This window comes from Hetaerina americana, unplaced genomic scaffold, assembly GCF_022747635.1.
Source record: "Hetaerina americana unplaced genomic scaffold, ioHetAmer1.1.p SCAF_48, whole genome shotgun sequence".
NCBI classification, from domain to species: domain Eukaryota; kingdom Metazoa; phylum Arthropoda; class Insecta; order Odonata; family Calopterygidae; genus Hetaerina; species Hetaerina americana.
The window spans coordinates 3,642,500-3,656,685 of NW_027287073.1; the positions used below are offsets into that span (position 1 = coordinate 3,642,500).

At 40.7% G+C, this 14,186-nt stretch overlaps 1 protein-coding gene across 4 annotated transcripts in view; it reads right to left on the reverse strand.

Moving 5' to 3' along the window:
* Positions 1–14,186, reverse strand: part of Pli (E3 ubiquitin-protein ligase pellino) — a 339,132-nt gene that overhangs the window by 105,542 nt on the left and 219,404 nt on the right. For all 4 annotated transcript variants that reach the window (XM_071591522.1, XM_071591520.1, XM_071591521.1 and 1 more), the window contains one exon: positions 13,114–13,215. In XM_071591522.1, the coding sequence (XP_071447623.1) occupies positions 13,114–13,215 (102 nt within the window). The remainder of the gene's footprint in view (positions 1–13,113; positions 13,216–14,186) is intronic.

Here is a 14,186-nt window from a genome sequence, read left to right on the forward strand (position 1 = left end):
TGGAGAATTGTGACGAGAAGGTTAAAGAGCAATCCATATCTTTCCCTAAATGGGCCTCAATTGGAATGTGCTGCTGGTGCGTGGGATCCTCATGAATTGAGACTGATTACTGAAAGGGATCCAGCACGGCACGGAGGAGCTGGATTTGTGAAGCGTTGTTGTGATGGGACTTGGTAGCGTATCTGAATTGCTGGAGGATCTTCTTTGGATCTCACTCATGGAGCAAGGGTTGAATCAAGGATTGGATCTCTCGCATGAGTTTGAAGCGGGTCTCGTTGGCGGTCATGTTGAGGGTGTTTTATTGGCCTCATCGTACTGCGGTGGGATGGATCATGACAGTGGGATTGGAGATATCAGGTGTGGAACTGACAGATTTGACAAGTCGTTTTTCCCACGAACGATGGGGGATCGCATTTGCTGGGAGCAACCGCGCTATGGGAGGAGGGGGGGGGGGGGAGAGGTATATTTCATTCTCCATTCTAAGTAGCCTGGTGGGTGTTCATCTAGCTTCAGTTTATTGCTCTTCTTGTTACTAACATATCGTCTCTTATACAAGGAGAAGTATATCACACTTAGATAACGTAGTGCATGTGCCTCTGGTTACTATAATCTACATTATTTGAATTATTTTACACATCTATTGTGACTAACATTCAAAAGAGAAATTCTGTGCAATATATAAATAAATAAATAAATAAATAAATAAATATATATATATATATATATATATATATATATATATATACACACACACACACAAATAAATTCTGTACAATATATATATTATATATACACACACACACAAATATTTCTTCATTTCACGGAAGTGTTAGAGCGGATAAAGGTAAAAGCAAGTGGACTCATTAACATTTTCCAACATGGCAGAAACTGCATACGGCGCAATACAGCGGTCAAGGTATCGAAATAAATATGATGGTAGGCGTGGCAATTCCGTGGAATCGCATACGTCACGGAATGAAAAACTCTGCGATATTCCACAACACTGATGAATACCTCTTTATGTTAACGTGACGCGCCAAGATCGCTCAGCTTCTTCTATTTGATAATGTGGAACTAAGTACTTTATACTTCTCAATGATACTGACATATTGCACATTTCCCAGACGGCCATTTTTCAAGAATTGTTTTTTGTTCTTCAGTCAAAACTACAACCCATTTTTTTGCCATTTCGTAACGAAGAGAGGAATCCCGCACACACAAGCACTCACCGACAAATACTGCCGAGAGGAATGAAAACAAAAGCAGGAAAAATAGGCCCCGAGGTCGCCGAGACGAGACCGAAAAACATGGCCTGAAACGTGAGCGATCATTCCAAGGATCCCGATGCAAAAAAAATACGCTCCAGAGGGAAGCAGCGCGGTGTACATTGAAATTTCTCTAAAGCCCTCGAGTGGGAAGCACGAGGCGAGGGAGGACGGGCGCCTGGCTATTTATAGGCGCCGAGTGATGAGAACGGGAAGGGGAAACTCGAGGAAACGGCGCAGGGTGTCGAAATGCGGGGAGGCGGAAGGATGAGGGGATACCCTCGGGGTGTGATGGGGAATATTCCGGTGATGCTGGGACATCCCTTGGTCGCGAGGCGCGATGCGAATTCATCTGCATCTAACTCGCCAGTTGCCGCTAGGGTGTGTGGCAGGGAATGATTCCACACAAGGAGCATGCTACAAATTGGAAGGATATCTACATCTACGCAATACCCCGCAAGGTCGAGCGGCGCGGGACGCTATTTCACCAGTAGTTTATATTTAAATATGCACTTACGTTACTGGGATTATATATTTGAACACATACATGCCCTCTTTCAATGTATTTTCTTGTCCTCTTTGTGTAGGCATAGGAATGGCTGCCAACCATGAAATACTAGTAATATGTGTGGGCATGTTGCATGATTGGTGTTCGGTCGCCCCCTTTCCAAGCGGTTTTTTGGTGGATCGCGGAATGCCCGGTGCATGAGGAAATAGAGGGAATATATGTAGAATGGCTGGTGACCTACCACTCCCTGCCACACGTCCTTCCGAAGGCTTGCGGGGTATTATGTAGATGTAGATACATAGGACCACGTCCACTAACACACATGCTTTTCTACATACATCACGCAATTATGGATTTGCTTGAGCAAAGCTATAGTGTCCATTCTTTCAATGAAAAATTCCACGATCGTCTAAGGAATATCCAATATCAAAATCCCGTTTGATTCCGCAATAAAGTCTAGCGGGGACTTTATTTTGGAATTACACAAGTTACAGATTAATAACTTCCCGTTTGGTGAAGAACAATTTTAAACGAACAGAGAACGTCACATTGTCATAATATACGTACATCATTGAATTGAGTTGGGAGCTACTGGAAGAACGTATATAATGTATTCACTACATAAACTCTAAGATAAATGCCAAACATTTAAGTTTCACAGTGGCGCAGGACGAAAAATATTGATCGATAGTCGGGATCACTGTGAACAGTTATCAAGGAGATTCACTACCGAAAAGACTGTTATCAGAGGGATCCTTTTTCTCTCGCAATAACTATTACCAAATCAGTGGGATAGACATATTAATTCTAACTCCCCACAAATAAAAAAGATACGGAATTTAAATGATGATTAAAACCTAACCGCCAGTGACCTAAAACCGTTCACCGCACGCACTCTTGGCGGCAAGCGGGATATCGACCCTCGATATAAAAAATGTAGGTGATTGTAATGGACTTTGGCTGCGTCGAGCACAATCGCCCATCGATATGGCTTAAGCGGAGTCGAGAATGGTGCATCGGGTGCAAAAAACATACACCTACGCCTTACCCCGCTCCTCGAGGACAAGTGGCAGGGGATGTTGGAACGCAAGTCATTATTATGCAATCGATTACAATTGCTGGAACCCTTTCTGTTGATTGTCTTGGGTTAGCAAATTTTACTAGCCGAAAAATGGATCATACAAATCTATCGGGAATTCTTTTTCCACTGAATCCTGTTGGTATGATCCTTGGAAATAGTTTTTTTATTATTAACAGTACTATAATGATCAATAACGAGCATTGTATGGGACCCTGAGATGTTTTTGTTAGACTTCAAAGCCCCGCCTAACACCGTAGTAAACAATCTAACGTCATAACTTTCCATGAACCATCCTTCAACTATATATATATATATTTGTTGAGTGAGAATGTTGTGTAAGCGAGGTAGAGGCAGAAATAGAATAGCATATATATATATATATGTTTTTATATATGTATATATATAAAATTACAATACACAGTAACACACAATACAGAAACACAAAAAAAGAAGAACATTCACAAGTTATTTCTTGATATTTCGACGGAAATACTCCGTATATATATATATATATATATATATATATATATATATATATATATATGCTATTCTATTTCTGCCTCGACCACGCTTACTCAACATTCTCCACTATATATCACAGTCTAATATTCCACTGCCACTCAAGCACTCCGTCCACTTCTTCTGTGAAAACGTTAGCGATACTAATGATTCTCTCACTTCTCCAAGCAAAATCGGGTATCCTGCAACTGTATACAAGTTGCCATGCCGCAAAATTCCGTAAATTTGAACAACACTAATACGCAACATTATAGGTGGGAGAAATAGGACGAGTGGATAAAGGAGATATACTATTTCTCAATAGTTACGACTCATTTAGGATAGGCTGCTAAAAAATGAGATCCTCACAAAGTCAATTTGAGGAGAAACTTCCGTAAAACGTTATTTTGATAAACTTTGCAGCATATGTACTCGTGCAGTATTACAGGAACTTCGAGGGGAATGATTCACAAGTCTAAAACATCAAATATAAGTAATATAATATGTAAGCACTGTGATATAAAATTCCTATTTCATTGCAACCCCTAAGGGCAGCTCGTCTCGCATTAGTAGCGATATTTTAAACTTGGATACCGTAATACAGGTAGAACTGTTTGCATAAACATTTTCCCTCGTTTCCATAAATCTTTCCATTAGTTACATTTCAGTGGCATTATTTTCAAGGTGTAGAATTACCCATGCCACAAACACCCCAGCAAATGTTGAGATGCAACATCGATTCTTCAACACTTTAACGAGCTGTATGGCGGCCCTTGCACCAGTGGTTGGGGCGAGGGGCCGAGAGGGTTGGCGGCGCAAAGCCTTGCGGGGGGCGGGAGGGATGGGTGCTGATATCTCCTTCAACTGCCCCCGCGGCTCTGCGTACACGCGAGCGCCCCGATGCAAGGCCGTTCGTTTAGCGCTGCCGGGAGGAGCAAGCGGGGCGGGGGAAACAAAACGAAGGCTTCCGGTAAATCGCCTCCCACTCCCGTGGCTCGCTTCATCGCCAAAGTACATAAATAAATAAACAGACGCGAAAGTGCATAAATAAATAAAAAGCCGCGGAGCACGTAAATACAGGGCCCTTGCGGCATCACCGACCTGCCCCATTCGCGGGAGGCCGTGCCGCACCCTTGCCTTCTCCAACCACCCCACCCTCCGGTCTCATCAAAAGGGTCCACCCCCCCACCCACTTCCTCCCAGTGACCTTCCGCTTCCGACGCGGCGACTCTGGAGACGAAAGAAGCCGATCGAAACCAGAGGAGGGATGAGTGTTTATTTTGGAAATGCGATTCATTATTTTTCGTAAACGGGAAATGTACGGAACATTCTGAAAATATGCATCTACATGCTTCTCATGTAAGCCACCGCTAAAATTAGAGGCAGGGGTTGATTTCAGAACAAGCACTCAATATCAAATTAAAATGCTACTTAAATGTTGGTTACCATTGGAGAAGTTAAATAATTTAAGTAATGTCAATGATTTCTACTAACAGTTTTAGATAAACTATGTTAAGTGTAAAACCCTTGCCTTAACATGTAAAAAGACCTCCTTATGAAGAGGACAATAAGGTCAGGTAAAACAATCATCACATACTAAAAATGAATATTATAAAAGTTACGAATAAAATAATCGTTTGCCATCGTTAGCAGTTATTCTTATTCCTTATCGTCCGCGGGAAAAATGACATTTGAAATGCGCATGTTCAACAAGAAAAATATCTACTCATATTTTCGTGATATTTTCCCTACAGTAGTACAACAGGACTAGGAATACATTTTTTAACATAGTCGTTAAAGAGACAATATGATCGTATATGTGTTAGCGACAGCATTAAAACGGTGGTTTTAGGCACAGGTGATTTCACACTGAGAATCCCCAGCAGAGGATACCACAATCGATCCACACAACGTAAATGCTTCGGATAACATTCGAAAAATATCCTCTCGGTCAGGTGACGAGCATTACACTCAACCAGTCACACAGAACAAGCATGTTGGGAGATAAATCTCAAAAACACGCTAAAAAATGTTCGATGTTCCGTTAACTCTTTCACTTGTACAGGAATATCAAATGAAAGGGTTGTTTGTCTTCTAAAAGAAAATTCACAGGGAAGTGTCGCCTCGACTTTTAAACTTTAAGTGCCTCAGGAAATAACTGTTTCGCGCGGTAATTTCAACGGAAATCTTTGTGCCACACTCAAACAACTAATACGTTGTTCATAGGTTAGAAAAATAAGGAGAAAAAAATAACAATAAAAATTTTAAAATACTAAATAATGTGCAGAGCTAAGGCCACTATTAACAGTTACAGCACCCTCAAGCTCTTGCTTCATAGCTTGAGCTATACAGCAAGAGATAATACCACTGCCGTATTGCTAGAGATACACCAACGACGGTTGGAGAAAGACACTGGAGACAATACAGACACGAACGCGAGAGTTGAATACAGCAGAAAAAACTTGTATTGGAAACAATTGTTTCCGCACTGAATTCCCAACCGTGTCACCGGGAAATTGCACGCAAGGCAAAGCGAACTTCCGGAAAATATCGTACTCAAACCTACTGAACAGCCATAACCCTACATCTATATTTTACCCTTAAATCCACCACAAGGGCATGTGGCTGGTGGTTTTATGCCACCAGATGTTAGAGTAACAGGTTATTGGAGATTTATGGGACTTTAAGAAGTTTAAGTTTCCGTACGCTTTGATTATATCTGTTGTGGTTACGAATCGTGCGAAGGGCAAAGAATTCCGTAAATCGATCGGTTTAGCAGTCAATTTTTCTTAGCTTCTCAACGTGTTCTCATCTACCAAGATGATGCGGAATCAACATTATTCCTTCTGTTTTGGCATAGGAATCGATTGACTTGTACTCTTCTAAAATTAAATGTCTTGTTCGTAAACTTCATGCTTCGAGGGGTGCAAATGACTGGTGGTCATACACCCTCTGCCACAAACCTCGTCACGGTTTGCAGGGTAAGATTTTAAAATGTACTTCAAACGCCTGTCACAGAGGGCGGAAGCAAAGATAGTGGCCCCTGTTCGCCCGAGGGTTCAACCCTTGCCACAATCTCTACCTGCTGAAGGGCGATCTCCAGACAGGCGCTGAGTTTTCCTCCACCCCTTCATAATCATAATCCCACCCCTTCATAATCATAATCAGCTTTCGTGCTGCATCCTTGGGTGCAGTTGTTTGTTGATTTATGGCATATGTGTTTGCGTGAGTGTTGGATGAAGGGATTTTTGCATGAGTGTGTGCGCTGCTGTGGGTGTAATTTTCCATGTTGTTGTTTTCTATGTGGTAACGTTCCTTTTTACGGTTGGTGGCCAAACACCCCCCGCCACACGCCCTTGCGGCGGCTGGTGGGGAAGTATGTAGATGAGATGTAGAATCATTTTAGAATGCAACTCTTTCCCAGAGGTCTTAGCAACTAAAAAGAAGTGGGTCGTGGGTGTATCCTTTTTTTTAACATCGCAATATTATATTAACGTTGAATTCTGCATATATGCAATCAAAGACAAAGCAGAAACATGGTACGAGTGTTCTCTTCAATCAAAAATTGCAATTTCAAATAAATTTCAATGAGGAAATGAGGAGAGTGCAATGGAATGGGTTTGATACCGCCCTAAAGGAAACCTCCTTAAAATTACCTGCATGGACTCTTATATCAACCCTTACCATGTTTATCTGTACTTCGTCTGTGGCTTGGAATACACAGCTGATTTTTAATGAAACACAAGTCCTTTTGTGTTTGCCCTTTACGGGTTCCTAACAGCTGGAAATTGCGACAGAAAACCAATAATGAAATATTTCCCATTTCATTTACTTGAAAATAATTTCTGTTGACGGTGAAACGAGGCGAATTTCCATTTTTTTGGCAATATACACATTTCCAAAATAACTTGGAATGAATGGAACATCGTTTAAATCTGAGAAACTTCCCACAGGGTCGAATCGAAGAAGGGTTTTCAGAGCTAAATCTGAGTTTTCGAAAAAAAATTTCATTTGAAGCGTTCATTTCCAACACGTTTGACATTTTGAAGTCTAAAAACCCTTTTTCTAGTCTTGATTCAAAAGGAAGACATTCGAATTACATTTTCTACGAAGCCGTGCTCCGCATGCAAATATATTCTTAGGTCTCTATGGGCATGCACCGAGTAATAAAAATAGGCAGATGTGCATGCATTTGTGCACATGTGCAACAGAGACGCATAAATAGTACCGCCGGTCCCTTTCGATGGTCGCGTCACGGTGGACTTCAATCGCTCCTGTTTTTTTTTGGGGGGGGTTAGTCGGTGAACGGCGCCGCAGCCCGATTCCCTCTCCGGCAGGAATCAATACTTTGCCGGATATTTTTCCGTGGTCTTCCTCTATGCCACCGGTATTTGGAACGCGATTTTCGATTCCAGCCGATTAGATTTTCAGCTAAAACGCCCGGGATGGAAATTGCACGAATTTGAGGGCAATATATAGGTCAGAGACGGCAGAAAATTAGGACACGGACGTGCCCTTCAGTTCCACGCAGGAAGGAAGATAAAACTGTCAAGAGAAATTTTCATCAATTTACTTCCGGGTTATTTCTGTAATGGCTTTCGTTCGGTTAAGGTAACACGGATGCCTTTATTTCCTGCAACGTTCCCGTAAGTTTCTCGATGGAAAAGATAAACACGACAAATGTTCACTTATTTCTCTTCCGGTGAAATATCCCCGTCGTTCACCCCCGAAGGGAATTGACATTCGTAACTCGTGACTTGCATCCAACGAAGTATTATTTTTGCGCCAATATATAGACAATAGAGGTACATTTCTTAACTCGAGGTGGACACTAAGGATTCATAAACTCGATTTTCCCGACGAATATGCCACACTCTTTCCCTATTTTTCTCTCCTGATTGGAATCAGATTAAGTGTTTTTGGATGAACCATCATCCCTTCATTCACCACTGGTATCAATGAAATCTGTCTGGACCCAAAATTATATTTTCGGTTCTTGTCGATACCTACATGCCTACGGCTTAAACACACTGAACTCACACCTAAAAGGGACGCTGTTCTCACACGGAATGCTCGATTTCATACCATATTCCCGATTCGCAGATCATATTTTTTTTAAATAACCTTGTTTTCATTTTTTATAGCTTTTTTGAAGATTATCTCGATATCCCGATCGAATGTCCACCCTATTAGCTTCCTTTCGCCAAAACAGGAATTGCATCATCGAATACAGTGCTTGGTTATATACACGGTGCAGTTTTAAATTCCCGGGTGTTTCATCTTCCAATACAACGTGTGAATTCCGGAAATCAGTACGAACTTGGACAGAAAGTGTGAATACCACAACTACTTGCGAGGGCACGCTAAAACTCTTTCTTCATCTTCTTTTGAACCTCTGTCTTGTGAGGAGTAACAACTGAACTTCCTTTATTTTTCTCTGCTCTGAGCGTTTTTTTTTCACCTATTTTTTGCTTATTTTTTCCTCGACATCTGTACGAGTTCCAAACCTTCTTTCTCTTTATCCCTCCATTTCGCTCCCCTCAGTGATCCTCTACTGTAAACACTCCGTTGAGTGTGGCTTTCAACGATGTTTTTCTCTTCATTGTTAACAGTCTCTCCCCTTTCCAATTATCCTCTACTCCTAAATACGGTACAAGTTTCGTTAATCTCACTCCAGGACTGCATTAGCGGTAACCTTTGCAATTTGAAACATATTCAGTTCGCCCACGACGAAACCCACCGCGAAATCACTTACTGTTTCGCAAAAATAAATGTGACGTGCATTCCTCCTCATCCTCCCTGTAGTTCAAACCCAACTCCTTTTTCCTGGACCCTGATACGAAGATAAATAAACCTCCGTGGAAAGCGTCTTTTGTCATCAGAAGCAAGCGTAAGGGGAACTGAACATCTTTAAACTTGTATGGGCGCAATAGCAATGCAATACTGAAGTCATATCAATAAAACTGATACCATATATACTACATTACAGATTGACTCACAAGATATAAAATTAAATGTTCGGACAAATTATGGTAATAAAATGTGTATGATCACTCAATGAATACGACTCGTAATAAGTTCGGCGGGATCATAATTCTCACTTCAGAACTCCAATGGAGATTCGATGAAGTGCTGTGATTACCAAAGAGAAAACTCTTTGGGGAATTTGATCGGATGAAAATAGGGGAACGAGGTAAAGCTAGGGTACTCTCACGAAAAAGGTATTAGGTCTTCAACAGGAGGCTGCCTCAGGAGGAAGGGACTTTTCACTTCCGGTAATGGATATGGCAATGACTAGCGAACAAACATGAAAAGTAGATCAATCAACCCGAGTCTCTTAAACGAACGTGAGAAAGAATCACGTACGGAAAAAAGGTTTTGAAGCAATAATCTGTTTATGAAACATCAACTGCACGGGTGGTATGACGGCAGATAATCGATACATCATTAAACCTAAAGGCACGGAATAGTAGAAATAAGATTGCCCAACCAGTTAAAATATACCTGTGTGTCGCATTATTATCGGGCCTAACATGAGAAAAGTACGTAAGAAGGACATCTGCAGACCAGCATTAAGGAAGCTAGGGTCCATTGGACAGATGGTGAGGAAATATTGCAATGAAAAAATAAATGAGTAGTTTTATTTGGCGATGGACAGAGTGCCTTGAACACGCGTCGAGTGATTTTGGGATCCTGCACGGAAGGATAAAATTCTCGAATTAAATTCGATACAGAGCTAAACCGGCCGTTTTGTGAAGAATCATTTTTAATACAGTGCCATGGCATTGCATTTGGAAAGCTTGAGTTGCGAGTCACTTGAAGTACGAATTCATGCTCCACTTTGTAACTTTTAGAATAAAGCAAATCAATCGCGGTTAACGCTGCCGCAGAAAGATTAATTCTCGCGCCGCATTAGATTAGATGGCAGGGCCACAGTGGCAAGTCATGAGGGAACTTGACTGTCGAACAGAACGATATAATAAAGCACTTTTTCCAAGTACAAGAGACCGCAACAGTACGAAAAATAACTCATGACTAGTTAATGGAGACCTAACACCCCCAGCCACACGCCCTGATGGCGGCTAATAAGGTAAGATGCACATGTATTTCATGAACCAGTTTTAATATAACTTAGAAGCATGTTTCCATCTGGCCTTGGTAGTTTCACTGGTTAAGGGAATGATGAAGAGAGAAATGAACATGTTTGCGTGAATAAAAGTATCATTTCCACCACAGGACAATTTTGCATATATACAACAAATTATGCCATCAAATACTATAAATCCACTAATATTAAACAACGACGTGAACACTTAAGAAAGCCTTAGTCAACGGTTATCCAATCTTCAAAGCAAGAATTTCCTCAGTCGCACTTTTAGCGAATATCCAATTTATGTGGAAAACGAAGTCACCTTCGCGGGGAATTCTACGGAACAGGAATTCACGGTTCGAGGAAGCTGTAGAGGCAGGGGAGGGAGGGAGAGAGGGCATTGTGGAACCCAGCGCCTCGTCCCGCCGACTCGTCGAGGGCTTCGGCCGGCTAATCTCCTGGCTCGGTGCCCCGCTTTCACGGAGAGGGCGCTGAAGTTCTCGGAAGAAATAACTTGATCAGATCGCAACGAAAATTAAACGAATACATAATATACAGGAGTAATATCAAGACCAATTACGTATAAAATGAACGCAGGTGAACCAGAGAACGGAATGAATAGGTGAAATTCCTTGATTCGCGCTTAAAACAGGTGTTCCGATTTCGAGATTGGTTATCAATATGGCGGTTCTGACTGTAGCTGATTAAACTAGATGAGATGTGACGATGGAACAGAGCGCCGACTGACAGCACTTTAAAGCAGGCCGCAAAAGTAATATTTTGTACGTGAATGCACTTAAATGTACGATATTATATAAAAGTGCATTTATAGTTATATACAAGTGCATTATATCCTTGCACACCATCTGCGTGAGCCCAAAGGTCGACAAAGCTTGCGTCTATCTATCAAATTCATCAAGAATCGAACGTATTTCGAGCTAAAAATTCGAGTGAGAAATAGCAGAAATGTATTTTTGAGGATTTTCATGTGGTAAACTGATTTTATTCCATATTACAACAAAATACTTGGAAAATAGTTTATATTTTAGAGGCGGTGAAAAGTATGGCGAAAAACACTGCAAACGGTTGCCATAAGGCACAGTGGAAATAAAAAAACATAGAATAAAGGCAACGTCAGACGTTTTGTGGCTAGGACATTGATACCATATATATTGTGCAAAACGCAGCATAACGTGGCACAAAGCGCCGCCCCTGGATGCCAAATGTATGCTGAACAATAAAAATAGGAGCAAAATGCAGTAGTAAAAATGCATACCGTAAACATATTAGGGTAGGATGGTTTTACTTTCAGAAGAACAGCAAGAAGTACCACCCACCCAAACATTTGGGACGCAAAACTAACATTTTACCATGTTATAGGCACAGACAAGTGGAAAATCATAACACCGATAAAACCACAATGTTGCCATCATCCTAGGACACAATTCAAATGTGATTCCACAAAATTAAGGACAGTAAATGCAGATTATGCCATAAAATACATAGACACAAAGGAATAAATTTGTCAAGTAGCAACACACTTGCAATTCAATAAGCCACAATTCGAATGGAAAGTTGCCAATTCGTAGCTTTCTTTACAAATATAAATGAAATACCGCTGTAACTAAAATAGATGAATGTATTGATTAGTGTTAATATGTGATGAGTGAAATCACTGACAATTTTTGCCACGGTGTGCTCACAATACAGTCCAAAAATCTCTACTTGATAGTTCCCCACTAGTCGAGTACATCGTGGAACTGTACAAAACTACTCAATATTGAATTATATTGTACAACGTAGTTTCATCAAAAACATAACTTGGTGAAAAATAATCTCAACGCAAAACTTGTACCAGAAATGTTTCGTTACGAAGCTGTTGTAAAGAACTCCACTCGGCGAAATTTTGCGCGTTAATTTCACATGGTTAAAAGAAAACACCACGATCAAACTCCTCTACTATCAGCTTTGTCTATTGGCTCTTGTCTCTTTCGCCAACCCCCTCCCCCAACATGTTACACTATACATTCTTCGGATTGCCCTCAACCTTTCTGACTTCGTCTTGTGTTGTCGTGACGATTACCCTTCAGTACGCTGAAGAGGGCTACTTTGTGGCCGAAATACGCGTATTCGTATTCACCTTTCTTATCCCTTTCCTTTTTACCTTTTACCCCTTCTTGACTTGTGGCGTTAGCCAACTTATTTCATTTGTTTAGAAAGGTAAACTGTTTACGGCTATGGGAGTTTCTCATTCATTCAAAACTACTAGCCGTAAGAGCTCAATTCTATCAATACCACGATTAGAGACAAACAAAAGTAGCGAGTTCGAAATTACCCTCATGTAGTTTCCGATACTAACCCCCTAGCAGGCAGGAAGAAATCGAAGCGCGAGAAACGACGAAGTAACGCCATAAAGTTCGCTGATGAGGAAATCGTTTCGGCCCTACAAGGCCAACCTTCGATCGGTCGAAGGGGAAATGGACCCCGGGGACGAAATGTGACACACGGACAGGAAATAATAATAATAAAAAAAGAGCATGAAAACCTTTGCCCATCTTCTCCGTGAGTGCTGGACGTTGTCCCGGAAAACGCTGCGAAGGAGGGGGAGAGAAAATAAGCGAGAGGGAGGGGGGGGGGGGGGGGAGTTGGGGAAAAACATGGAGAAGCTCACCTGGAACATGTCCGTATGTTCGTCCGGCATGTACTCCACTATTATGGCCTGGTTCCGGGACAGCGTGTAGGAGATGGAGTGCTGCGTCGTATCCAAGATGGCCTGGGGGAAAGAAAAGAAAAATGTGGTCATCGAAGCCGTAGGGGAAGGAGAGGGCAGGCCATCCAATGCGCCCAAGTACGTACAAGTATTCATCGTTCTAACAATTACATTTCTATCACCCAAAAAGCATAAAAATTCCCACAGTTCATTTCCAACTAGATCAGTTTGATAACTTATCATTTACTCCGGCGGTAATTAAAGACTTTCGAAATTACTGAAGCACTAATATTCCCCTATTTCCGAGTGATTCGAGGGAGGATAAAATTAGGCTTTTCCGCACCCAGCCAGTAAGGGAGACATTTTGCTCCCATATATAGATATATATATAGATATATATATATATATATATATATATATATATATATATATATATATATATATACAGGTATATATAGTGTATATATATAGTGTATATATATAGTGTATATATATAGTATATATATATATATATATATATATATATTTTTTTTTTTTAATTTAGTATTTATATATAGTAATTTTATAAATATATATATATATATATATATATATATATATATATATATATATATGATTTCGTCGAAGTAACACGGAAGTGTTGAATAACAAGCTTTGACAGCAACAAACAATACAAGAACACATAAAAAGATCACTCACACATTATTTCTTGATCATTTCGACGGAATTCAACTCCGTCTTCAAGAAGTACATTACTTCAATTTCTAGAAGTAATGTACTTCTACGACGGAATTCAACTCCGTCTTCATCGGAAGAAATAGAAGTACATTACTTCTATTTCTTCCGATGAAGACGGAGTTGAATTCCGTCGAAATGATCAAGAAATAACGTGTGAGTGATCTTTTCAGGTGTTCTTATATTGTATTTTGCTGTCAAAGCTTGTTATATATATAGTATGTATTTAACTAACAGCGCGAGCGCTAGTAATTTTATTCATCCGCAGTCACTTTTCACGGACCCGCCTCTACATGATT